At 47.0% G+C, this 26,422-nt stretch overlaps 1 protein-coding gene across 1 annotated transcript in view; it reads right to left on the bottom strand.

Annotated features, from left to right (window-relative positions):
• EFCAB6 (EF-hand calcium binding domain 6) overlaps positions 1 to 26,422 on the bottom strand; it is a 193,973-nt gene that overhangs the window by 127,529 nt on the left and 40,022 nt on the right. Inside the window, 2 exon segments of the mRNA XM_074983707.1 lie at positions 5,522 to 5,649; positions 19,607 to 19,725. Coding sequence (XP_074839808.1) covers positions 5,522 to 5,649; positions 19,607 to 19,725 — 247 coding nt within the window.

Below are 26,422 nucleotides of genomic sequence, written 5' to 3'. Positions count from 1 at the left end.
AGCGCTTCCGGGGCAACAGCTAGCCGCTCCCTTAAAGGGCCCCTCCCAGACACACTCAGCCTGCACAGCACGCGGTCTGAGGAGCCATAGGCACACAGACCCCGGGCGCCGCAGGCATGGACCCCCAGCAGCAGCAGCAGCAGCAGCCAGAGGTCCACCCAGCCCTCCCGGCAGGAGCAGGGCTTGCCCTGATCCATGCCATGCGGGAGGCAGCTGAGCACCTCCTTGCTACACCGGAGGAGGAGCTGCCCCCAGGGCAGCAGGGCTCAACCCCCAACCCTGCAGCACCCCGCCCCCGCCCCCGCCTCACACGCCAGCGGCTGTGGAGCTACCCCACCAGCACCGACTGGTGGGAGCGGCTGGTGCTTGAGGAGTGGGACAACGACCGCTGGCTCAGGAACTTCAGGATGAGCCGGCAGACATTTATGGAGCTGTGCCAGTGGCTCACCCCCACACTCAGGCACCAGGACACCGCCATGTGGCGTGCCCTCCCTGTGGAGAAACGGGTCGGCATCGCTGTCTGGAAGCTGGCCACTCCCGACAGCTACCGATCCGTGGGGCAGCAGTTTGGTGACGGCAAGGCCACCGTCGGGGCTGTCCTCATGGAGGTAAGAGAACCCACGGGGGGAGGGCAGGGCAGGGGAGGGGGGCCCGGGCAGAAGAGGGCAGGGGAGGGGAGGGGAGGCCAGGGCAGGGGAGAGCAGGGCAGAGGAGGGGAGGGGAGGGTGGGGGAGGGCAGGGCAGGGCAGAGGAGGGCAGGGCAGGGCCACGCACATCCTGCTCACCCCTCATTGGTGCTCTTCCATGTGCTTTCCCTGCAGGTTGTGCGTGCCATCAATGCCATGCTCCTGCACAGGCTCGTGAGGCTGGGGGACCCAGATGCCACCATCGCCGCCTTTGCCACCCTGGGCTTCCCCAATTGCTTCGGGGCTCTGGATGGGACTCACATCCCCATCCGCGCCCCGCATCACAGTGGAGGACGCTACATCAATCGCAAGGGCTACCATTCTGTGGTCCTCCAGGCCTTGGTGGACAGCCGGGGCCGTTTCCAGGACATTTATATGGGCTGGCCTGGCAGCACACACGACGCCCGGGTTTTCCGGAACTCAGGCCTGTGCCGCCGGCTGGAGGCGGGGACCTACATCCCCCAGCGGGAGATCCCTCTGGGGGACACCACCATGCTCCTCTGCGTCATCGCAGATGCGGCATACCCCCTCCAGCCCTGGCTCATGCACCCGTACACGGGCCAGCTCTCCGCTAGCCAGGAGCGCTTCAACCAGTGCCTGAACCGTGCGCGCCAGGTGGTGGAGCGCTCATTTGGCCGCCTGAAAGGACGCTGGAGATGTCTCCTGACCCGCCTGGATGCGGGCCCCAGCAACATCCCCCTGATTGTGGGTGCCTGCTGCACCCTGCACAATTTGGTGGAGAGCAAGGGGGAGGCCTTTTTCCAGGGCTGGGCTGTGGAGGCCGGCAGGGCTGACGTGCAGCCACCCTCTGCCCCCAGTCGGCAGGTGGACCCCGAAGGGACCCGGGTCCGGGAGGCCCTGCGGGCCCACTTCGATGATGAGGCCGCGGGGTGAACTCCGCCAGGCCCCCCACTGCCCACCCCTTCCTCCACAACACTCCCTGCCCCAACGCCCACACCATGGAGCACCCAACCGCACCCCCTCCCACTTTTCCTGGACAAATGACAGCACACACTTGTGGCTGAACTTAAACTGCTTTTTCTTTTAGAACTTTTTTTTTTTAACTATAAATAAAACAAGAACAAACTATATACAACATGTGTGGAACAAAAGTAATGTGTACAAACAAAACAATAGTAATAAAAAAGTTTGTTCAGTAATAAAAAGAAAACCAGGGATGATAAAAGGGAGAACTATTTACATGGGGGGGACGGGGCAAACGGGGGGCACAAATTAATGTCACAACTATATACAAGGGGGGGGCCACGTCCCGGGCCCCTCGCCCCTAAAGTCTGGCACTGGGCGTGGGCGGCCGGGAGCCCCGCCGCGGCCGCAGCCCTGTCCGGGGCTGGCTGGGGGCGGGACGGACCGGAAGATATGCCCGGCGAGTCTCAGCTGGCTCCAGGGGTCCCTCGGCGCTCCGGCCCTCGGTGGTGGGTGGCGGGGCGACGGCGGATGGGATGACGACGTGCGGAGAAGCTGGTGGTGCGGCGGGTGGAGCAGGCAGGGCGGGCACTGCGGCGGCCGGCGCGGCATGGGGGGCCAGGTAGTCCACCACGCGGTTGAAAGTCTCCATGTAGGCCCCCCATGCCTCTTGGCGCCAGGCCAGCGCCCGCTCCTGCAGGTGCAGGTGGCGTTGCTCCACCCGCAGGTGCTCCTCCGCGACCTCCAGCTGCCGACGGTGGATGGCCAGCAGCTGGGGGTCCGTCGCCGTCGGCTGGTGGTGGCGCAGGGTCCGCCGTCTAGCCTGCCGTGGGGCTGGTCGGTCCTCGGCCGAGGGGCTTGCCTGGAGCGATGGCCCCGGAGGGGTCTCCGGGACCACTGATGCCTCGCCAGCGCTCTCTTCCGGTCCTTCCGATGGTGCAGCTGCGGGACACGGCGGGGGGGAAAAAGAATGGAGACAGGCGTTAGTGTGGACCCCGAGCCGTGGCCTTTGTCCCCCCAGCCCTGTGCTGCAGGTTCCCCATTCCCGTCCCCGGGAGATGCTGCTGTGATGGATGGCGTTCAGGGGTCCCCCTGCACTGCACCCCGTCCCCTGGTGGGAGCGACTCTCACTTCACTCCGCAGGGTCTGACAGGAGAGGTTTCTTAGACCACAGATGCCCAGTTTCTCCCAGGAGTGACAGCACCAGCTGTCAGAAGAGACAGTCCTTCCAACCCGTCCTGGGGAGAAGACCCCAAGGGGTGCCCCTCTGGGGTGTAGCTTTCCCCGCCTCAGGCTGGCTGCCTTCCAGCTCTCCCTTCCCCTAGCCTCTACCTGCGGCCCCCGCCCCCTCCCCGCCCCCCGATTCAAAGCCAGCTGGGCTCCTCCCTCCTCTTTGTTCAGGGCAGAGGTGTCACCTGCCAGCTCTAGCCCCAGGATCATCCTTTGCCCCTGGGAGCTATTTGGCTCTTGTTGCTCATATCTAGCCTGAGTCTCCCTTTTGTACTCCCCCCACTCCATCACATGCTGCTGCTGCTGCTGCTGCTGCTGCTGCTGCTGCTGCTGCTGCTGCTGCTGCTGCGGGGTGTCCCATCCCCTCCTCCCGGGGGCCCCTCGAGGTTCCGCTCCCCCCTGCCCTGGGGATGGGGCATGGCACTGTCGTGCGGGGTTGGGGGGGGGCAGGGGCTGATGCACTGCTGTGGGGGACATGGCCCTGCTGTCTTTGGGGCCATGGCCATGTGAGCATGTGGAGGGTCCTGGACACATATCTATTACCCCCGCCCCTCAAGCCCAGGGGTGTACACCACAGGGGGGTACATACCTGTCGGTCCACTCCCACGGTCCGGAGATCCCCGGGGGGCGGAGGCCCGGCTGCTGCTCCGGGATGGCAAGAGGAGGATCTGCAGCCCGGATTCTGTGGAGGAGGAGCCCCCCTCCTCCTCCTCCTGCCGCGATGGCCCAGGGGTGGGCTCCGGGGGGGGCCCCCGGGGTGCGGGGCTTGCCTCCGGGGCGGACTCCGGCTGCAGGGCCTGCTGGGGCTCGTCGGCCAAAGTATCAAGGGTGGCCGGAGGGGAGGAGATGTGCCGGGGGCCCAGGATGTCCCTGAGCTCCCTGTAAAAGGGGCAAGTGACGGGGGTGGCCCCAGATCGGCTGGCCGCATCCCGGGCCCGGGCGTAACCCTGCCGCAGCTCCTTCACCTTACTCCTGATGTGATCAGGAGTGCGGGCAGGGTGACCCCGGGCAGCCAGGCCCTCGGCCAGCCGAGCGAACGCATCCACGTTCCGCCTCTTGCTCCCCATTACCTGGAGCACCTCCTCCTCGCTCCAGAGCCCCAGCAGGTCCCGCAGCTCGGCCTCCGTCCAGGAGGGGCCCCGCTGCCGCTTGCCGGCCTGGCTGCCAGCCTGGCTGGGCTGGCTGCCCTGGCTCCCCTTGGGGGGGGTCCCCTGAGGGCGCTGGGGGGGCTGCCGGGTGGCCATGAAAGGTCCTGTGCCTCCTGTGGCTGCTGAGGGACGTGCAGGCTGGCCACGTGTCTGAGCTGCTGCCTGCACGTTCCCTCAGCTTCCTGCACAGGAAAGGAGGGGGAGGGGACCTTTAAGGGGCCGCTCCACGCGGCCACCATTCAGCTGAGGGGCTGGAGAGAGCGTCTCTCAAACCCTCAGCTGATGGCCTCCATGGAGGACCCCACAATTTCGACGTTGCGGGACGCACAACGACTACACGGTCCTACTTCGATGTTGAACGTCAAAGTAGGGCGCTATTCCTATCCCCTCATGGGGTTAGCGGCTTTGACGTCTCGCCGCCTAACGTCTAAGTTAACTTCGAAATAGCGCCCGACGCGTGTAGCCGTGACGGGCGCTATTTTGAAGTTAGTGCCGCTACTTCGAAGTAGCGTGCACTTGTAGACATGGCTATAATGTGCTGACACTGTTTACAGAGTGATGAGATGTATTCAGCCACCTACCCTAGCACCAATCTGTGGGGCTTGAGAGCACCTACCCTGACCTCAGAATCAACAACTAAAGGGAATGGTCAGTTGTTATCCCTGTAGCCTTTGCGCCTGCTGATCTCCAGTCTGCGAGAGCACTCAAATCACTTCAAGGCTGAGGAAGCACAGATATAGGCCTGTACAGCTGGATCTGTAGCAAAACATTAACTCTAGTCCATAGTCCTGTCCCCTTAACTTTATAGCCTTCTGAGACAGGAGGCAGGATCTTGACATTAAAGAACAGGACTGTCAGGAGATTTGGATTCTATTCTTCTATCCACTACATAGGCTGAGCATACGTATGGAAGTGACATTACAAGATTCTCCACATAATCCCTCTGCCATGCTTTGGAAGGATCCCCTCAAGGCATAAGGAGATAACTTCTTCTCCATGCTCATTCAGCCTCTGTATTCAAATAGGTGCCATTTATAAGCTCCACACTTTCTTAGGGAGATGAGTTTGGCCACCAAGCACTAACTTATTTCATGTAGCTCATGAAATAACTGCTGAATGATGACAACTTTTAATCATTACTGAACTGGATTGGATTCAAGCAAGTGATATAGAAGTGAGATGTGACAGATTCACACATAATTTGCCTGTTCTATTAAGGTTCAATATTTCATTTTGTTTTAGTCTACAAAATTTGGTGTGTCCCTAGGTATTTATATACATTTTTAAATTTATGAACCTTGACAAACAAGATATGAAACTTTTAGAAAGTGCAATATAAAACAAAATTGCCACTTCTATTAAGGGCTTTTTGGGGAAAAAAACATCACAAATATTGTACACTGGAATTTCCTGGTAGAATTATTAATTGGTATGTTGAACACTAAATCTTCCTGTGTAATCTCCTTTCTCTATGATATCTGGGTCACTCTCTCCATGTTTCAGGGCATTCAGACGTGTTAAGGACTCCCTTACCTTTTTCCTAAAAGCCATCTCAATGTCATCTAGTGTGCACTGTAGCAAACTACACTCAGCTGGTGACATCTGTTGTGACAGCTTATTCTGTTTCTGCATCTTGTCTTGTGTCTCCTCCCATTTCGGTGCTGGTAAGAAAAACTACATTTTAGCAAAGTTACTGCTATTGTCACCTTCAGAAAAATAAAAGTAAATTATTTCTTTTTGAAGACCTTTCTTGTTAAATCATTAGAGACGTCTTTGTGTAAAAAAATTAAGATAAGCCTAAATACATCTAATTTCTATTTCTCAGAATGGATTTCCAGGGAAGACTAATAGGCACAAAGCTTAGCACTTGTAATAGTGCTTTTTATCACCACTTTTCTTTTGGAGAATTAATTCATGTGGCCTACAATCTTAACAAATGCTCTTATTAGCATGTAACATCATACAGTATTCTGATAGTATTATCCCTTTACCAATATTGTTACAGAGCAATTAGGTCCCTGAAAATATGTTTTCAGTATATGGATGACAACCCACTCACAGATCTCAGAAAGCAAACATGCCTGCTAACCTTGAAAGAAACTGGTTTTTCTTGGCTGCTCACTTTGTTTCTTTCAGATATTCCTAAATCTGTAATCCTTCAAACTGCCCACAGCCCTTGAAAGAGCCAAAGACCTGGTTTAGGATAGGAGTTAAAGTTGAATTTGAGGCTCTATGGTCAATTTTAAAAACTCTCCATCTACACCCCAGCATTCAATAAGTCAGTTGTAAGCTGCTGTAATGCTGTCTTCTGTACAGCTGACTTCTCAAGGAAGTTACTCGAAAAATTGAATTTGTAATGTCGAGTTAAAACAAAACAAAAAAGCAGCCATGTGGCACTTTAAAGATTAACAAAAATAATTTATTAGGTGATGAGCTTTCATGGGACAGACCCACTTCTTTTTCTTCTAAAACAGTATAGCTTAACCAGGGTTAAAATCAATTTCATTAGCCCTAAAAACTGTGCCCTAATGGCCCTTGAGGTGTCCTTTCCAGCTATCACTCCACCCCTGCTGCTCTCCAGGTGAGCCAGAAGTAGGTGACAGGATGTTCATCAGCCTGGGAATTTGTATTAGATTTTCTTTCCTCTCTGGCCAGCGTGGTGAGCAGATGTGTGGATCACATCTCTGCTGCACACCCAGCACACCCTGTAGCCATGAGTTCCCAGGATCACAAAAGGGCCCCAGCATGGAGCCATCAGGATATCTTGGACCTCTTTTCAGTGTGGGATGAGAAGTTATTGTCAGCCAGCTCAAATCCAGCAAAAGGAATGCTGATATTTATACCAAAATATCACGAGAATGGTTACAACAGGGACACTCAGCAGTGCCGCGTGAAGGTCAAGGAGTTGCGCCAGAACTAACTGAAATGCAAGACAGCCAACAGTGAGCCTGGGGCATCCCCCCAGAAATTCTGATACCATGATGAGCTGCATGCTATTTTCGTGACAAACACAACCTCTTCCCCCAAAAACAGCTCCAGTAGTGGGCAGAGTGCTGAAGTGCGTGCTGTTGAGGAAGTGGTGGCCAACAGAGGAGCGCAGCCCAGCTTAGAATTAGGCCCTGAGAGCCAGGAGCTTTTTATCTAGTTGGTGTCAATACATCCCATCCCCATATTTTTAACTCAGGAGGTGGCTTTACAGGCCAACTCAGATCCTGGACAGGGCACTTCTGGTAAGTAGCCTTTTTTTCCTACTAATAATAGTATGTTGCAATTCTGTTGTGGAGGGTATATGCCCCATTCCCTTACACCAGATTGTTAATATACCTAGGGATGGAGGGCAGATCCTGCTTGGACAAAAAGCTGAAGCTCTTACCCAGGCACTTGTAGATTTTCATCACAAGATTTTTGGGGAGACAGTAGTGCTTCCACAGTAAGACAATTTACCATGCTAAGACACCAGCAAGAGATCTGGAATCATGGCACAACAGAGCATTCTTGCAAATTTTCCAACATTACTGTGGGACAAAATGAGTAGTCTTTCCTTATCCCTTTTCCTTAGTGTTTTCAGGCTGATGTCACATTTGGCCACTGAGAATGCATGGGAAGTTTCATGAGTCACTAATGATTTTTTGCCTGGCATCCTACCCAGTTCAGAGCAAAGTCATGCATCTCCTGGTGCAGCTGCTTTAAAATCCAGGACGTGCATGAGATTGCATATATGGCAGCCCCCCTCCCTCCCTTCAGAGCCAGCAGGCGAATGCCCCCCACCCGCTCAGATGTGTGCCCCCAGTAACATTTAATCATTTTTTAACTTGTACAGCAGCTGCTAGAGAATTTAAAATCCAGTCACTGCTTTTAACAGCATATGCTCACTCCTCCATGGCCCGGTGTCCCTGGGATATGCCGAGCCCTCCCTACATACCACACCACTCCTCCCTCCCCTCCCCCCTGTTGTGGCATTGCTTTAAGAAAGCTTTTTTCCCATGAATCAAGGATAGCTTAGTTGACTGTAAACCTCTTTTGTGTACAAGCTCAAAGCATTCTGCTCGGAATTATGCATTCTTCTGTCTTATAAGTAAAAAGAGTGGCCTTGCAGTTGCAATATGTTCTTCCATACAGACAGGCAGCCATTATTTCTGTCACTATGGTCATTGCTCTGAGTAAAGATAAAAATGTTGCTATTGCTAATTAATATTTCTAAGTTTGTTTTATCAGCAAATGACCCTAGAAAACAACAAAGAGTGCACAGTTCAGCTGATAGTCAGCTGACTGCAACGTGGATGAAGAAGAGCGAGAACGATTTGTCGAAGAATGATATACAAGTAGTTTCAAAAGGAAAGAGTGAACTTTGTGATTGGAGGAAGCAAATGATGGGGGCACAACAACAAATGCATGAATCAATCATGTCCTTTATGGGCAAACAGACAGAGTTACTTAACTCAGTGACAGAGAAATCACAATCAGACAGATCGATTATGAACAGGCAGACGGAATTAATTACCTCAATGAAAGAATCACCCCAGTTCCCTGCTCCTGGCCCTGCATCCCCCAGTCACTTCATGAACCATAAGTTTAGACCTCTCTGAACCCAGACAGCTCAGTCCCTTGCTCCTGGCTCAGTACTTCCCATCTACTCAATTCCCCTCTTCCATACCTCATCACTCCACACATTCACCACCCTCCTCTCACTGGGGACCCAGAACAAGCGGAGGAAGGCTACGGAGAGCCCAGCTTCCTAGTCCCAAAATAACAACACACACCAGAAGACTAATCATGACCTTATCACCTTTTATTTCCCACACTCTCCTTTTAGTTCTCCCCTAAATAAAAACTTATTTTGGAAAAAAGAGTTTCATTTATTGGTTAACATGCTTTGGGGTTGTGTGGGTGGTGATGGTTGTCTCGCAGTTTATCGGAGATTTCATAAAGGGCAAGGAAACAGCACAGTTTGGGGGTGCCAGTTAACACAACATGGTTTTCAAGGCTTCCCTGATTTTCAGTGCATCTTTTTGGGCTTTCCTGTTTTCCCTTGGGGTCAGCTGCTGATAATTTCTTGACAAGACCTCTGCTGCAGCCTCTCATGCAGGTATGAAACTTTTCCCCATTGCCTCATAAATGTTACGAAGAATACAGCAGGCCCCAATGACCATGGTAGTGTTCACTTCACTGAGGTCTAAGCACATCAGAAGGCACCTATACCTCAGCCAAAGGCACATTCTACTACCATTCAGCATCTGCACTGCTTGTAGTTAAAGAGCTCCTTCATGGAGTCCAGGGCACCTGTGTAGTACTTCATGAGCCAACGGAACAAGGGGTAAGCTGGGTCACCCAAAATCACAATGGGGATTTCCATGCCCTCAATGTTAATTTTCTGGTCAAGGAAGAGAATACCACTCTGGAGCCTTCTAAAAAGACCAGAATTCCTAAAGATTGGTGCATCATACACCCTTCCCAACCACCTCACATTGATATCAGTGAAGCAACCTTTGTTATCCACCAACACCTGCAATATCATAGAGAAGAAGCCCTTGCAGTTAATGTACTTTGAGGCCTAGTGATCTCGTGACAGGATGGGGATATGCATTCTGTCTATGGCTCCACCACAGTTAGGGAACCCCATTGCAGCAAATTTGTCCACTATCTCCTGCACATTCCCCATAGTCACTGTCTTCCTCAGGAGAAGCATATTTATTGTCTTGGCTACCTGTATGATGACAGCCCCCACTATAGATTTGGCCACTCCAAACTGATTGCCCACTGACCTGTAGCTGTCTGGCATTGTAAACTTCCACAGAGCAATTGCCACGTGCTTCCCAACTGTCAAAACAGGTCTCATTCTGGTATTGCTGTGCTTCAGGGTGGGAGACAGGAGTTCACAAAGTTCCTTGAATGTGGCCTTATGCATGTAGAAGTTTTGCTGCCACTGTTGGTCATCCCAGGAGTGCAAAACGATGCAATCTCATCACTCTGTGCTTGTTTTGCAGCTCCAGAACATGTGCTCCATGCTGAACAGTGACTCTAGTGCTGCCAGAAAATCTGCAGCTCTTCTCTTCAGAGATTCATGTCCCTAAGTGACCTCGACAATAATGAGCTCATTCTGCATGGGCATTATGTTCAGAAGATATTGCATCATGGTGTGCAAACTCAGCACAATACACTGCAGCAAACTTTGAAATATATGGGGGTCCATGATAGTGTCTGCAAGGGCAGCTGGCATTCAAGACTAAAAGGTGCAAAAATGCAATTTTTTTCCCACGGGGAAAGAAGAGGCGAGGAAAATGCATTCTGGGATGTTGACATCAGAAATCCAGAAACACTTGTGGTGACTTTTTTCCCATAAGACATCGGCACAAAATCCCAAAATGCAATGACAGACCAGAACTGTGGGATAGGTGCCCAGAATGTACCGGTCCACAGTCAGACTCAAGCACCCTTGTGGGGACAAATTAAATTGACTTTCTTAGCTGGTCAGGACACTCAACATCGACTTCATAAAATCTGGTGTTAAAAATTTGACTTTCACAAATTTGACTTTATTCCCAAGCATAGACATACCATAAGCTAATGTATGGCAAGTGCACTCTCTTACCCCATCAAAAATTTTTTCTATTAAGCATTCAAGCTAGAATGATCACCATTTCACTTTGTGCTTTCTCTGAACTGAACTGTGCTTTACATAATCAACACTGTGCTTTTAGAATGCAAATTCTTCTAGGCATGGCCTCTGCTACGTCTGGCATATTTTATTCATTGCATAGTGCCATGTATGATCACTTTGCTAGATATGGCCTAGATTCTGACACCCTTTCTCACACTGAGTAGTATTTTACTCAGAGAGTACTCCATTTCAATAGGACAGCTCATGCAGTAAGTTGCTATTTATCATGAAAGAAAGTATCAAAATCTGGCTATGCGTAAGTAAAAATACCAACTGTAAGAACTTATATAATGCTTTTGATTAGTAGGCCTGGTCAATGCACCAAGTCACATCTGATTAACTCAAGGCATGTTTTTGAATGGATTTAATTAAACTGGTGCAAAAATCTATGTGAGCCCCCTTACTTCAGTTTTAATGTGCTTATATCAATTTATCTTGTGAGGTAGGTGATATAAACTGGTTCTGAACCAGTGGAAGGCTTAACTACATTTTTTTAAAACTTTTTAGATGGATTTAGTTAAATCAGTTTTTACATCTTCAGTATACAGGCAAGGTCTTGAGACTCAAAACACTTTGCAAGGAGAGTAAGCATATATATCCACATGTGATGAGGAACCTGAGAAGCAGAGGTTAAGTTCCTTGTCAAAGATCACCCAGTGAGTCAATGAGGTAAAGAGGTGTGTATGGAACTAGTTAAAGACTACAGTGGGTCATACTGAAAAGTCAACTGTCAGGCTGGAGAGAGGTTACTAGTGGAGTTCCTCAGGGACCAAACTTATTTAACATTTTTCTTATTGATCTTGGGCACAATAAGTTAGTGTGTGCTAATAAAACTTGCATATGATGCAAAGTTGGGAGGTTTTCCCAATACAGAGGAGGACCAAAATAGAATACCAGAAAATGTGGATGACCTTGAACACTGGAGTAACAGAAACAGATTAAATTTAATAGTGTAATGCACAAGACCATGCACTTAGGAACTAATAATAAGAACTTTTGCTGTCAACTGGAGACACATCAGTTGGAAGTGACAGTGCAGCAGAAAGAGCTGGATATACTGGTCAATCAGAGGATGTCTGAGTTGCCAACAGCAGCAGTAAAAAAATAATTAATGTAATCTTAGGATGTATAAAGCAAGATATTTCCAGCAGAGACAGGGAAGTGTTATTAGCATAGGACGAGGCACTGGTGAGATTTTATTTGTAATACTTTGTACAGTTCTGGTCTTCCATGTTTAAGACAGATGAATCCAAACTGGAACAGGTGAAAGGAAGGGCTAGTAGGAAAATCAGAGAAATCGAGCCCCTATATCATGAGAAGAGACTTAAGGAATTTGCTTGTTTAGCCAAACGAAACAAAGACTGAGGGGAGACATGATAGCTGTCTTTAAACATACCAGAAAGACAAACACCAGGGAGAGAGCAAATGGTTAAGTTGAGGCCCAATGTGGACACATGAACTAATGGATATAAACTGGCCACCAATAAGCACAGACCTGGAATTAGACAAAGATTTCTAGCCATTAGAACAGCAAAGTCCTGAGACAGCCTTCCAAAGGATGCAGGAAAGGGGGGAAAAACCAACCTGTTTCAAGGTTCAGATTGAGAAGGTTATGGAAGGGGTGGTTTGAAGAGTTCTTCTGTGATGTGATACAGATCATCTGTGACTGTTAGTAGCAAATACCTCCTATGGCCAGTCATAAAACACTAGAGGGGAGGAATCTGAGTTACTACAAATGTCTGTCTGGTGCACCTTGCCCACGTGTCCAGGGTCTAAATGATCACATTTGATGTTGGGAATTTATTTTCCCCCACCTCAGATTAGCAAACGCTGTGTGCCGGGGTGGTTCACTTTTCTGTGCAACATGGGACATGGGCCACTTGCTGGTCTGAACTAGAGTAAATAGTGTGTTCTCTGTAACTTGAAGTTTTTAAATCAAGAGTTGAGAAATTCAGCAACTCAGCCACAGTTACAGACCTATTAAAAGAATACATGGATGGGATTCTGTGGCCTGTGGTGTGCAGGAAGCCAGTCTTGATGATCATGATAGTCACTTTTGCCTTAAAATCTGTGAATAACAGATGTCTCCTGGACCACAGACTTGTGCATTATCCATTGGCCCATCTTCTTCCTTAATAATAGTTGGATGTTGTGATCTTGCCTATTTGAATTCCCCTGTTGTTGTACAAAATCATTATATAATAGGAGGAGCTGTGGCACAAAAGGCCTGATGACACTGGCCATCAGAATTTCATCTGGAGATGAATTGTAATACCACATCAATAAATACGTAAATAGCCCAGCTAAATAGAAATCTCTGCCTTAATAAGAGTACTACACATTTTTCAGGATTCAGACATAGATACGTATTATAACATTACCATGTGATTCTGGTTCTACTGAGAGCCTCTTAAAAAGTGTCTGATATGCTCAACTGACTTCAATGAGAGGTAAGGGTGTTCAGGTATTTTCATGATGGGGCTCACTTTAATTAACTACTCCAGTGCAGCATATTCAGTGTCTCTTCTTCTACTACATCCACCCCTCCTCCTTTTCTCCTTCTAGTTTACCCATTCTGATTTCTACCCCATACTCTGCCCTGTGCTTAGGGGTAGGTCTATATAGCAAAGATATTTTGAAATAACTATCCTAGTGTATTTCAAAATTGGTAAACCTCATTGAATGAGAAATTAGTGCCTATTTTGAAATAAGCCATAATGCGTCCAGTGGCTCTATTTTGAAATAGGCTCTATGTATATAGATGCTGTATTTCAAAATTGCTAAGTGCTATTTCCAAATGCAGTTTTTTGTGCAGCAGCATTATTTCAAAATGAGCCATTCCGGAATAGTTCTTCTGAAATAACTTATTTCCAAATAAGGCTGCTGTGTAGACATTCCCTAGCAGAATGGGTTCACCTTCACAACCTTTTTGTTGATCAAAGCAGAATTGCTCTGGAGCAACAGCTTTAGTTGTGATGTCAATTGGCAACAATATGTAAAAAAAAGAAACAAGTGCTTAGTAGATGTGGTTATTTTGCCAAGTATTTCCTAAGCTATCTTATTTTATAATATTGCATGAACTTTATACTGTTCTGAGTACACACAGCTCTGGTTCAAAATGAAGTGAGGAAAAGGACAATTGAATAAAAAAAATTCTAATGGTATGATTTTCAGAAATGCTGAGCATCCACTGAAGTCAATGGGAAAAATCAGGTTATCCATTTAAAGTTGGCTTAAAAATATGTCCCAATACCAAATAGAAGACTTTTTGTCAGGCAGTGGATCAGCTCAGTACTATGACTGTTGGCTGGGCTTTTCTAGACAACTGTGAAAGACTGGTTTATTCTTTTGTGACTGAAGAATTAAGCCTGAATATTAAAAATGAAAGGATCAATGTTTCAATTTGATAGGCTCAAAATTTAGCTTACGGTCTTTTCTTCAAATTGCAAAGTCTGTGTAATTCTTTATTGGCTTTTTTATCTCGTATAATATTTAAATACGATTTTAAACATATTAAAATGAAAAACTCAACTGGCAGAAAAAACAACACTTGCGAGTAACCCTATTATAACAAACCCACCTGCATGCGCAATATAGGAAAGTTGTTTTTTTAAAGAAACAGGTTTTAGTTCCAAGCTTCTAAAGAGTTAATATAAACAATTATTTTATAATTATATAAATTATAGTATATATTATATATTTACTACATAATTATAATTATATAAATAATGATAATTATTTTAAATGATAAAAAACATTCTCTTAAAATGCATCCAAAAATCTTCAGACTCTCATATACATTATGCCTGTTTTTACACAGGCAAGATCTTCTGGAAGAACGGTGACTTCTTCCAGAAGATCTAAGGAGTGTCTACACATGCAAGATGCCCTTCCAGAAGAAATCCAGAAGAAAGTGCCCCTCTTCCAGATTCTGTACTCTGCTGCAGAATCAGGAAGATGGCCTTCTTCCAGAAGAATCTTCCGGAAGAAGGCATGTGTAGATGTTCCCAGACCGTTTTTACAGAAAGAAGCGATCCTCCATGGCAGCAGCCTGCTGGAGAGCGGGGCTGCTCGAGACACCCCCAGCGGGCCTCTATGGTCTCCAGGTCCTGCAGCTTTTAAAGCTGCACGGACCTGGAGATCCCATGGCAGGAAGCTTGAGAGTGTGACACAGGCAGCACATGCAGGGCTGCCTGCCACACTTCCCTGAGGCCCTGCAGTGCTCAGTGATCCCCGACCCACAGAGATGGTCAGCAGACCAGCACCCCAGACGAGGGAAACCGAGACCCTCACCGGGCTCCAAAATGGAGGGCCCCCTCCTGGACTGAGCCAAAGCTCCAGGACCTCCTGGGGCTTTGGCGTGATGAGGAGGTACTCTGGGACACCAGTGGGCACCGGAGGAATGCCCCAGCTTTTTCCCACATTGCCCAGGGCATGGCTGCCCATGGCCACCCCGCATGGACACCAGAGCAAGTGAGGTGTAAGATGGAGGATCTGTGGCAGGGGTACATGTGGGCCCAGGACAGCACCCGCAGATCCAGCCGTGCCCCTGCCAGCTACCCCTTCTACCGGGAGCTTCGGGACATCCTGGCTGTGGACGACACCTCTCCACCCCGCACCCTCACGGAGACAGCCACACCTGAGCCCCCTGCCACACCGGAGGAGGAGGAGGAGGAGGGACCTGCCACTGTGGACATCCCATCTAATGGGGATTCCACAGATAGGTCCCTGATCATCACACTGCCCTCCACCGCCAGCAGCCAGGCCCCCTCCAGTCAGGCATCACCCGACATATACAAGGCCACCTCAGGTAAGTGAGCACTGCGGCAAAGCACAGTGGGGAGAGGGGGACACCTGGGCCCCAGCCCCAGGCCCTGAAGCCCTAAAGCCCATATCCAGTCAGGGCCCAGGGCACACCCATGCCTGAGGTCAGCACCCAGCTTCCAGCCCCATGGAGTGCCCCCCCCCCGAGTGTGCTGAGGGCCCCCCAGGCAGCATAGCTGCATCCGGAACCCCCCCCCACAGCCAAGCCCCCCCACAGCCCTCAAGCCTGTTGCCAGGGTGGACCACTGTGGACAACGCCCCAGCCCCAGCATCATGCCCTAGGGGCTGCTGCGGCAAATGCACGCAGGCCTGCACGGCAGCCTCCCCTGGCACATGCCCATTCCATGGGTCCATGGAGGGGGTAACTAGCCAGGGAGACTGGGGCCATGCCACCCAGGTCCCAGATGTGGTACTGACTCCCCACCTACCATGACCCTCTCTCTCTTAACAGCTGAACCATCCAAGGGCTAGGGCAGCCAGATGAGGATCCTGGGGCCTGCCAGCCCTGTCCAGGCCAGAGAACCCAGCAGCCCACCAGCTGGGGCCGCACCAGCCCCCACAGTGCAGTGGCCATGAGTGCACCAGACCAGACGCAGCCACTGCAAGGATGAGGTCACAGCCTACACCATGGCCCTCTGCCACCAGAACACCCTCACTGAAAGGCGGCTGGCCCTCAATGAAGCCAAGCTGCAATGGAGGCTGGACACATGGGGGGAAGTTCTGGGGATGCTCTACACCATGTGTGGGGCCCTAGCAGGCCAGCACCCAACCCCCCCAGCTGCTCCCCTCGCAGTCCCCCCTGAAGTCCCCCTGCTGCCCCCCGAGGCCTCCCTGCTGCATTCCTGAGGCCCCCCCTGCAGTCCCATCCGCTGGCCCCTTGGCTGCTCCCATCCGCCCAGCCCATGACCCTGAGGCCCTGTCCCCCTACTGCTCCCAGGCCTGCCCAATGCTGTGCTGAGGGACCTCACAGCATGGCTTGTGGCCATGGTGGGCCCTGTGGAGGGTCGCCCAAGCCATGACCCGCCCCCTCCGGCCCCTCCGCTGAGGCTGGGCCAGGTGCTGACTGGCCCTACCTTCTGGTGCTTCTGGCTCCATCAGTGCCCCACAGGGGACCGCGCACCCATGGTGGAAGGGGCCCTGGCAGGTGCCGGCGCTCACGGCCTTCCACCCTGTCCCTTGATTACGGCCCCCACCATTCCTGCCCAGTTCCTGTCCTCGTTTAGGTGCCCCTGCTCCCTAACCCCATGTGTATAGTTCGCTCTGTATGGAGTTTTAGCCATTACTTTTATAATTCCCTATTTACTATTTACACTGGTCACTGTTGTTAAAAATTGAGGATTAAATACATGTTTACATTTTGCACACCCCACATCCCTGATTACTGTGGGGGAATGTGGGAGTTTGGGGGTGTGTGGGGTGGGCGCATGTGGGTATGTGGAGGGGAGGCCTGTGGGGAGGGGGACTGGCAGGGTCCCCTCAAGTGCCTCAATGAGGTTGTGGAGTGCGCAGCAGGTGGCCATGACCTGCAGGACGTTCTCCACCCCCACGCTGAGGAGACACCTGAACCGTGCCTTCAGATGGCCAAAAGCGCACTCAACGGGATACCAGATCTCTGTAAGCCGGGCGTTAAACAGCTCCTGGGAGGGTGTGAGGTGGCTAGAGTGGGTAAGCCAGGTCACACACGAGGCAGAGAGGCATCATGATGTCCCCAACGTCCCGCTCCCACTGGGGCATGAATGTTCTACCCTCCATCCTGTGGAACAGGGAGAAATTCTGCAGGATCTGCGCATCACGTGCCCTGCCCAGCCAGCCGACATAAATGTCCATGAACTTCCCATAGGCGTCCAGCACCGCCTGGAGCACAATGGAGTGGTACCCCTTGTGGTTGACATATCGGCTGCCTAAACTACGAGATAAAATCAAATGTAATTCAGTTAGCTCAAATTAATCACATGACCATCTTCCCTGTACAGACTATTAGTTTGATTCTGGGTGCACTAATTTCGAGATTACAAAATCACAGTTACCTGACTGGTATAGCGTCAAGCTTGAATTCAGAAATTTGATTAAAGGCAAGTGTGGAAGCACCACGTCTTAAAAGTGAATTTATTAGATCCCAGAGGTGTCCCGTATGTAACTCATAATGCCCCTCTCAGTGCTCCAGTCTGTACACTGCTCTCCAGTAACAGGAAGAGCCTGAATTTCCAAGCAGGAGCAGCGAGCCTTTAGCTGTGGACTCATCTTAGTATGACAGCCTGAGAAATGGCTTCTTTCTTTCTATGCTGTCAGCAGTGTGCGTGCATCTACCCATTCAAACAGCCTCTGCAAGGAGTTCACAGCTCTGTTTGTACACTTGCTATTTTTTTCTGCGCTGCCTGGCACCAGCCCCGGCACACCATACCACATGTCAACAAGGCTGTGCTGGGGGTCAGGCTTGCATAACATGCCCAGAAACTTCTTAATGGCTTACATTTGTGTGCAAACCCCCTTCTCACAAAGTCTGGGTCTTTCCTGCACTCAGCCACATCATGTGGGTAGCCCCCAACCCAACTCAATAAAAGGATGTGCCTGCCATTCAGTGCTGACCAAGCTACCAGTCGCGTGGGAAAGAGAGGGCTTTGCTGACACTGTGGGGAAGTCTCCCCCCAACGGTTAAGATACTGGGGGCTTTGCTGCTGCTGTGAGGAAGTCTCCCCTGGCAGTTAATATGTGGGGGGGCTTTGCTGCTGCCGTGGGGAAGTCTCTCCCGGCAGTTAAGATATGGGAGACTTTGCTGCCACTGGGGAAAGAACAGCTCAGTCATCCACTGATCCCCTCAACCTTGGCCCATACCTGGGCTTGCTGCCACCGCTGGGGAAAAGTCTCCCCTGGCGGCTAAAGGACCTGTGGCTACTGCCAGAGAAACATCTCCCCCAGTGGCTAACGGGCTTGCTGCTGACAGGGGAGGACTATTTCAACTGGTCATCCAGCAACACGCCCCCCACCTTCTGCCGCCAGGGAAAAACCAACAATTTTTTCTTTGTGCACAGTATTGGACCCCGCATTAAGTCTCTCCCCAACACCAGTATAGTGTATGGGGAAACCAAAATTTCTTTCTCCCTACATTTTTTTTAATGTAAGAAACATTCCAGGCCCCTGCATTATTTTCAGGGATCACAGTTCTGCAATCATGCGAGGTGGGATGGATGGCCAGTTGAGAATACAGTTGCTGCACCTGTGTTGGCACTATACTGTAGGTGGAAACCAAAAATTCTTTCATTCTTCCTACATTCCTCTCAATGTAAGAAACATTCCGGGCTCCTGCATTATTTTCAGGTATAACATTTCAGCAATGATGGGAGGTGGAATATTCAGTGGATGGCCAGTTGAGAACACAGTTGTTGCACAGAAGCCTTATAGTGCACTGGAAAGCCAAAAACCCTTTCCATTAACAACATAATGTACGGGGAAATCAAAAATTCTGTCCTTCTTCCTACATTCTTCCCCCTGCATTATTTTCAGGGATCACATTCAGCAATGATGGGAAGTGGGACAAGTGGATGGCCAGTTGAGAATACAGTCGCTGCACCTGTGTTGGCAAGGTAATGTATGGGGAAACCAAAAATTCTTTCTTCTAATTTTGAGTGTCTTCTGCATTATTTCCGGGGATCGACAGATTTTCAGGTACCAAGAGGGGAATGATGAAAATGCAATGGGGGAAGATGACGTCAAGACCAGTAAGCATACCCAAAATGCTACAGGGATGAGGAAACTGTGGGATAGCTTCCCACAATGCACTACTGTAACAGTTGATGTTAGCCAATGTGTGTGTGGCAGCAACGACTCAATGTTGTGGGAAGCATGGTGTGAAGTCAGGATGGTCAAAATCAATCTTACACATTCTAGAATTAGAAAATCAATATAAATAAATTCAAATTTATCTCTAGTATAGATGCAGCCTAAGAGAGATCATAATCTCAGTGGCACATTGTTGTCTTGAGCTTCTTTGATAATTCCAGACTAAAGTTGCCATATAAGGGCCCAGTCCAATTTCCATTTATGACTCCAGTTGATTTTAGCAGAAGTAAGATCAGGCCCCAACTGAAAATTTCACTTTCCCAAGGCCTAATTTATACATTCTCTTTGTGAGCACCTACCTCGGCACTGGTTTTCTGTTGCATTTTTCTTAATTGTACCCACATTTATACCAAGATTCTTCAGAAATTCTTTATAATCCAATGTATTAGTGTTGCCAACACAGAAATGATTCCACAGTCTGGAAGGGAAAAAAAGCAATTCCTTTAGTGAACAACATTATTTTGTGTCAGATCTGTAGTGGAATATTGGAATATGATCTTTACAGAATATTATGCAAAATTAGGAAAAGAAGGATGGCATTTTTCCATATACACATTGTATTATTCCCCCCAGAATTTATTTATATGGTGTGGGTGTTGTCTGCATAGTCAGTGCCACAGCAGCATCTGATTTGCCTGTCCACGTACCTGAATTAAAGAGCCCTTTAGTATGAACTACTCTCTCCCTGAGACGATTTTCACATATGGTTTGAATCCCTCTAATCCAGAACGCTTTCCTCTGGTAAACTCCATAATCCAGCATGATTTATTAGCCAGATGACTACTCATCATGGGTGTGGTCAAACTTCCCTTGGTCCCATAATGTTTGTTTACAGCCACCAGTCGTGGCCCTCAGTGTTCTGTTCCATAACTTGGCTGTGGTTTACCTCCATATGTCTTCTAAAAGCCCAGTAAGCAGTGGAAGTGTTGGTAATGTGCTAGAAAATATTGACTTCCCATTGTCCAGCAAATTCTCTCATCTGGCAGCAGTCAGGTCCTGAGGGGGCTGGACAAGAGAGGTTCAAGCTGAACTAAATTAAATCACCTTTCAATCTCTTTTTTGAAAAACAACTTGGGCAAGTCATTTAACCTCCTTACGTCAGTTTTTGCATCTATAAAAGTGGGATATTGTGCCTACATACCCAAAGGAATAACTAGTTAATATTTGTACAGTGCTTTGAAACCTTTAAAGCATGACAGAAAAAAAATTATTAATAATAAAATGAATAGACCATCTTCCAATTTGAGGCAAACTTCTCTGCACAAATTCAAAATAAAGGAAATACTACACTAACATTGTGTGATTGGCTTATTTGAACACTGACAGTTCAATCATGAAAAAAATAAAACAAAAATAACATGTTAAAGACCAGGTTAATGCTATATCTTGGCATAAATGACATGTCACTCATGATATATCTGTCTGACATACTTTCTAGGAGCTCAGTTTTTGTAACATTCAAATACTATGAAAGCCAGATATGCACACAAATTATCAAAAATGAATACTTCACTCATTATCTACCACTATAAACAATAGCGACAGTTTTCATCAACATGTGGATGCTCCAATCTCTAACAACTGAAAAGCTCCTTCCAAATAAACTGTATTGTTACTGGTATCAGACAATGTCTGGTGATTAAACTAGAAGGCTCATTCTGGCTTTTCATATGTCAAAGTTAAAAAAAAATCATTCCTGTCAACCAAAAATTGAACTACAGGTTGAACCTCTCTAGTACGACATTCTCTTTTCTGGCAACATCCGTAATCTGGCATGATTTTAGTTAGCCAGATGACCACTTATCATGGGAGCGGCCAAGTTTTTTGTGGTCTCATAAAGTTTCTTTCCAGCCACCAGTCCTGGCTCTCAGTGGTCTGTGCTGTTATTTAGCTGTAATTTAGCTGGAAGTGTTGGTAATAAGCTAGATAATACTGATCTCCTGTGGTTTGGCAAATTCTCTTGTTTGGCACCAATCAGGCCCCAAGGGTGTTGGACTAGAGAGGTGCAGCCTGTACAGAACTTATTATTTGTTCAGAACATTGTTACGCATAATGAGCTCCTCTTGGCATTGAGCAGTTGAAAGGGAACAAAAAAAACCTCAAGACATAAGTGTGGATCACAATCATTTTTCCATGCTTTATCCCTATCTTAGGTTACTATAAAAAAGATATGGTGCAATTTGAAGATTCTAGAAATAGAAAGTGAACTTTTCTTTATAGCATCTACAGTCAATGGAGTAAACCCTGCACCCACTGAAATCTATAAGGCTGTTTCTACACTTGCCACTTTTGGCATGCTAATAAACAACCCAAAATATACTAATGAGGAGTGGATGCAAATTCCCCATGCCTCATTAGCATAAGGTCACGTGATTTGGAGTCTGGAAGATGCTCTTCCGGACTCCAAAACACTGTGTAGAAGCGTGGCCCCCGGGGGGTCTTCTGGAAGGAAAATTTTTGGGAAGAAGGGGCCTCTGAAAGAAGGACTTCCTTCTGGAAGACCCCCTGGGGAGCTGTGCCTCTACATGGCATTTTGGAGTCTGGAAGATCATCTTCCGGACTCCAAATCACGTGACCTTACTCTAATGAGGTATTTCATGGGGTATTTTGGGCTGTTTATCAGCATGCCACTTTCGGAGAAAGTGGCATGTGTAGAAACAGCCTAAGAGTTTTGCCACTGATTTCACTAGGGTAGAACTGATCCTTTTATTTACTGAAGGAAGCAAATAATGAAACATGCATTCCTGATGTAGGAAACCATATTTATATGCTTTAAAAGTAAGAACATTTGGGTAGAATCTTCATGATGGAAACTACTGTTAGAACTGAAATCACTAAGTGGCATTCTTGTTTATTCCATTCTCAATGCTGGAAAACAATAAATAGCTTCAGTGATGTTTACGATATTGTTATATTTATAGAACAGTACTCATAATTATTTACATAATTGTAAATTTGATCCTAATATCTATGAATTATACTGACTCCTCATAATGATAAGGGTGGTGATGCTGGAAATAAAAAAAATAGATTAAAATGGATAGGTAAGATAGGGTGGTGACCCACTGATGTACAACACAGTGAATACACAGATTGAGCCTCTCTAGTCCAGTATCCTCAGGACCTGACTGGTGCTGGATGAGAGAATTTGCTGGACAACAGGAGGTCAATATTGTCGAGTTGGGGAGGAACTTTCTCAAGCTCCTGATGCTCTCTCCAATGGAAAAGCACCAGGAACAACAGAATTCCAGCTGAAGTCCTGAAGGCAAACAAGGCTGTGCTCCTCCCCATCATCTATGATTTACTCCTAAAATGTTGGAGAGCAGGAGATGTCCCACATGACATGAAGGACGAAAAAATTGTCACTCTCCATAAAAACAAAGGCAACTCCAGAGGCAACAACTACAGAGGTATCTCATTACTGAGCATTACAGGCAAAGCATTTGCCTGTGTCATTCTCAAACACCTGCAAAAACTCGCAGATCGAGTCTATCCAGAAACACAATGTGGCTTCAGGGCTGGCAGGACAACAATGGACGTGATTTTCTCACTTCGATAATTACAGGAAAAATGCACAGAACAAGGAAAGCCATTATTCATAGCATTTGTGGACTTAACAAAGGTGTTTGACACAGTTAGTAGATCAGGACTAAACAGAGCATTAAACAAGATTGGCTGCCCACCGACCCTACTCAAGCTTATAACATCCTTTCACGAAAACAAGAAAGCAACAGTGCAATATGATGGATCTACATTGGAACCATTTGCAATGAACAGCGGAGTCAAACAAGGGGGTGTTCTTGCCCCCACCTTCTTTGGCATATTCTTCTCAGTTTTACTGAATTGTGCATTTCAAAACTCACATAGAGATGTATTTCGCCACATAAGAACAGGTGGCTCTCTCTACAACCTGGCAAGGCTACAGGCCAAAACTAAGATTAAGAAAGTCCTTATTAGGGAACTCCTCTTCACAGATGACGCAGCTCTCGTTGCTCATAATGAAGACAAGCTACAGTCTCTGAGGGATTCTCTATCCAGAGCCTGAAAGTTGTTTTTACTTGACACAAGCATGAAGAAAACTGTTGTATTCACTCAAGGTACACCTCAGTGACCCAACGTCATTCTGGATAACAGCTCATAAGATGTGATTCAACAATTCTGTTCATCATCGTCATCATCATCAATAACCGTGGGCTCAGCGCCCATTGGTGTCTGATGCCGCTCTCACTGTTTCCTTCCATCTTTCCCTGTCCAGCGCAGAGTGGCTTAGTTTCTGTAGACTAGCTCCCACCAATCTACTACATCATCTATCCATTCCCTGTGGGGTCTCTGTGGCCTCTCCTATTCGAACTGTCCATTATGCCTAATACCAGGGTCTTGATTTTTCATTTGTCTTCTAACTGTGATCTTAATTTCTCAGTATCATCATCAACACCTTATCTAGATGACTCGTTAGGGCAATCATTCTGTAGATCTTGCACTTCCTTTCTTGGGTATTGTCGCTAGCATAGGTCTTGTCCATTCCTTAGGCGCCTTCCCTTCTTTCCATGCTATATTACATAGTTGGTGTATTTCCTGAATCATGCTTTCTCCACCTTATTTGATCGTCTCTCCCGTGATCTTATCATTTCCAGGGCTTTTGTTGTTCTTTAGTCATTTCACTGCTTTTTCTACTTCCTCCTTTGAAATATCGGTCTCGCTCTCGATGCTCAGTGGAGATATCTCTTTCAGTTCCTCAGTCAGTCTCTCCAAGACACTTGGATCCAACTGTGCTTTGTATAGATCAGTGCAATACCTCATCCATCGCTGCACAATTTTCTCCCTGTTCATGAGCATTTCTTCGTTCTACTTCACTCTACTGTGACCACAAACTTATCCATGCATAAAGAACTGAACATCAGAATCGGGAAGGCAGGTACTATTTTGGCAGACTTACAAAATGAGCATGGAACAATCCTAAGCTGACAGCGAAAAGAAAGATACTAATCTACCAAGCATGTGTATTGAGTATCCTGCTATATGGTTCTGAGGTATGGATTACCGACTTGAACCAGGAGAAAAATTTGAACAGCTTTCATCTTTGCTGCCTTCACAGAATTATGAATATCAACTGGCAAGATAAAGTTTTAAATGCAGATGTCCTGCCAAGATCTGGAATACCCAGCATCATAGTGATCCTCAACAGCAGAAGACTACGATGGCTTGGTCATGTGAGAAGAATGGGTGATGAATGTCTTTCCAAAGAAATCCTCTTCGGTGAACTGTCATACGGGTTGAGAACAAGAGGAAGACCAAAGCTAAGATTCAAGGATACATGCAAAAGGCAATGAAAAAATTCAACATCGATCCAAAATTCTGGGAATCTACAGCATCAGATAGAAATACCTGAGGACGATTGCTACAACAGGACATATCATCTTTCGATAGTATATGTGCAAGCCATGGAAAAGAATGTTGTCTTAGAAGGAAAAACTTTCAGCTCAAGAATTTGGAAATAGACTGACATGTGGTTACTGAAATTGATTGTGCAGATCCAATACTGGATGGATAAGTCACGAGAGAAGCTGCAGACTCAAACATTGCCCACAGATCCTCATCGCTGCTGCTAACCGTCTTGCGAGACAAACAAAAAAAAAAAAAAAAATATATATATATATATACAGCTTTCCTTGTTCCTTTTATATATATATATATATATATATATATATATATATATATATATATATATATATATATATATATATATATAAAGGGCTTTGGATCAGGCCCCTAATTAAATCCTGATGTTGCAAATACACGTGTTTAATTTTGAGCATATAAATCCCAAATCAAGAAAGTGCTACAGCCCTGATCCTTAAACACCTAAGCACATACATAACTTTAATACCATCACTGACTTAATGGAATCTGAGCTTATGTTTCAGCATCCTTCCTGAATATGGATGCTTTCCCTGGGTCAGAGCCATGAGTACCACTGAAATCAATGGACTTATGCACTTTTTTAAAGCTAAGTCTGTTCTTAAGGGTTAATAAGGGTCTGGGCCATATTATTTCTTTCACTTCTGAAGTGACCTTTAAAAACATGAACAAAGGAGCAAAAATATCCTTGTACACATTTTAAAGTATGCTTTATTTTAAAACTTTCAGAAAGTTATTTAAAGAGCACCCAATCACAACCACCCTTTTAAAAAAACAGCCAATTTTAAATTATTCCAGTTACTTTTAAAGTGGATATAAGGCTGTGCTGGTTTTCCAAATACCAAAATGTGGGTCATTATCATTAGATTATTTTGTTATTTTTCTTTCTATTTTTAACAAAAATGAATGCTATTTGTTCATTAAAATTCAAAACAAACAAACAAATGCACCCATTATCCTTTCCAGCCCACTATTCAAGAACATCTTATTCTTTACATAAAAGATTTGCTCTGAAATGCTGCCAAGGAAAATAACCTTGAGTTATTTGCTACATAACTGCCAGATGAATATACTAAAGGTGCCAAGGGACAGCTTCATCTCGAGCATCTGACTTTTTAAGAAAAGTCCTCTATGTGCACTATTTAAGAATTGGTGCTTTATCCCCCTCCTACAATATTTGAGCAGCTCCTCTACAGTATATAAGAAGAGATTGTCTTGTTGCACTGAGACAACCATGATACCAGTGGGAGAGTCTAAGTCCATGGCTTTTTATTAAAATACCCATTCCAAAACAAGGAAGTGTCAGTATTGATGAGAGGCTTGGATGAATTTAAAGTCCGCTAGGAACACTGGACTGCGTAAGTATGAAATCTTGAAGAGCCAAGTAATGGGTACAGGAGAATGGTATTTGTCAGGTAGGTATACGGATTTATGGATATAAGGATAGAAGACAGAAAGCTGGAGCCTGCTCTTTGGCAAAATGGGTCAACAGGGAGTTGGTCTGTCTTTTTTTCTGTGAGAGGACAAGTCTTCAAAGCTGGCAGACTCTCTCTCTCATTGGCAGGTTCTGAGTATCCTTTTAATTATATTATAAATTTTTACGGGTGTCAATTATTTGCCATTAACTCACATGATTCACTTAAAAATTATTCATGATTTAAAAAATTAATCACAACTAATCTCAATTTAAATCGCAC

The sequence above is a fragment of the Carettochelys insculpta genome, chromosome 1, assembly GCF_033958435.1.
Source record: "Carettochelys insculpta isolate YL-2023 chromosome 1, ASM3395843v1, whole genome shotgun sequence".
NCBI lineage: Eukaryota > Metazoa > Chordata > Testudines > Carettochelyidae > Carettochelys > Carettochelys insculpta.
This window is presented reverse-complemented; position numbering and strand designations above follow the sequence as displayed.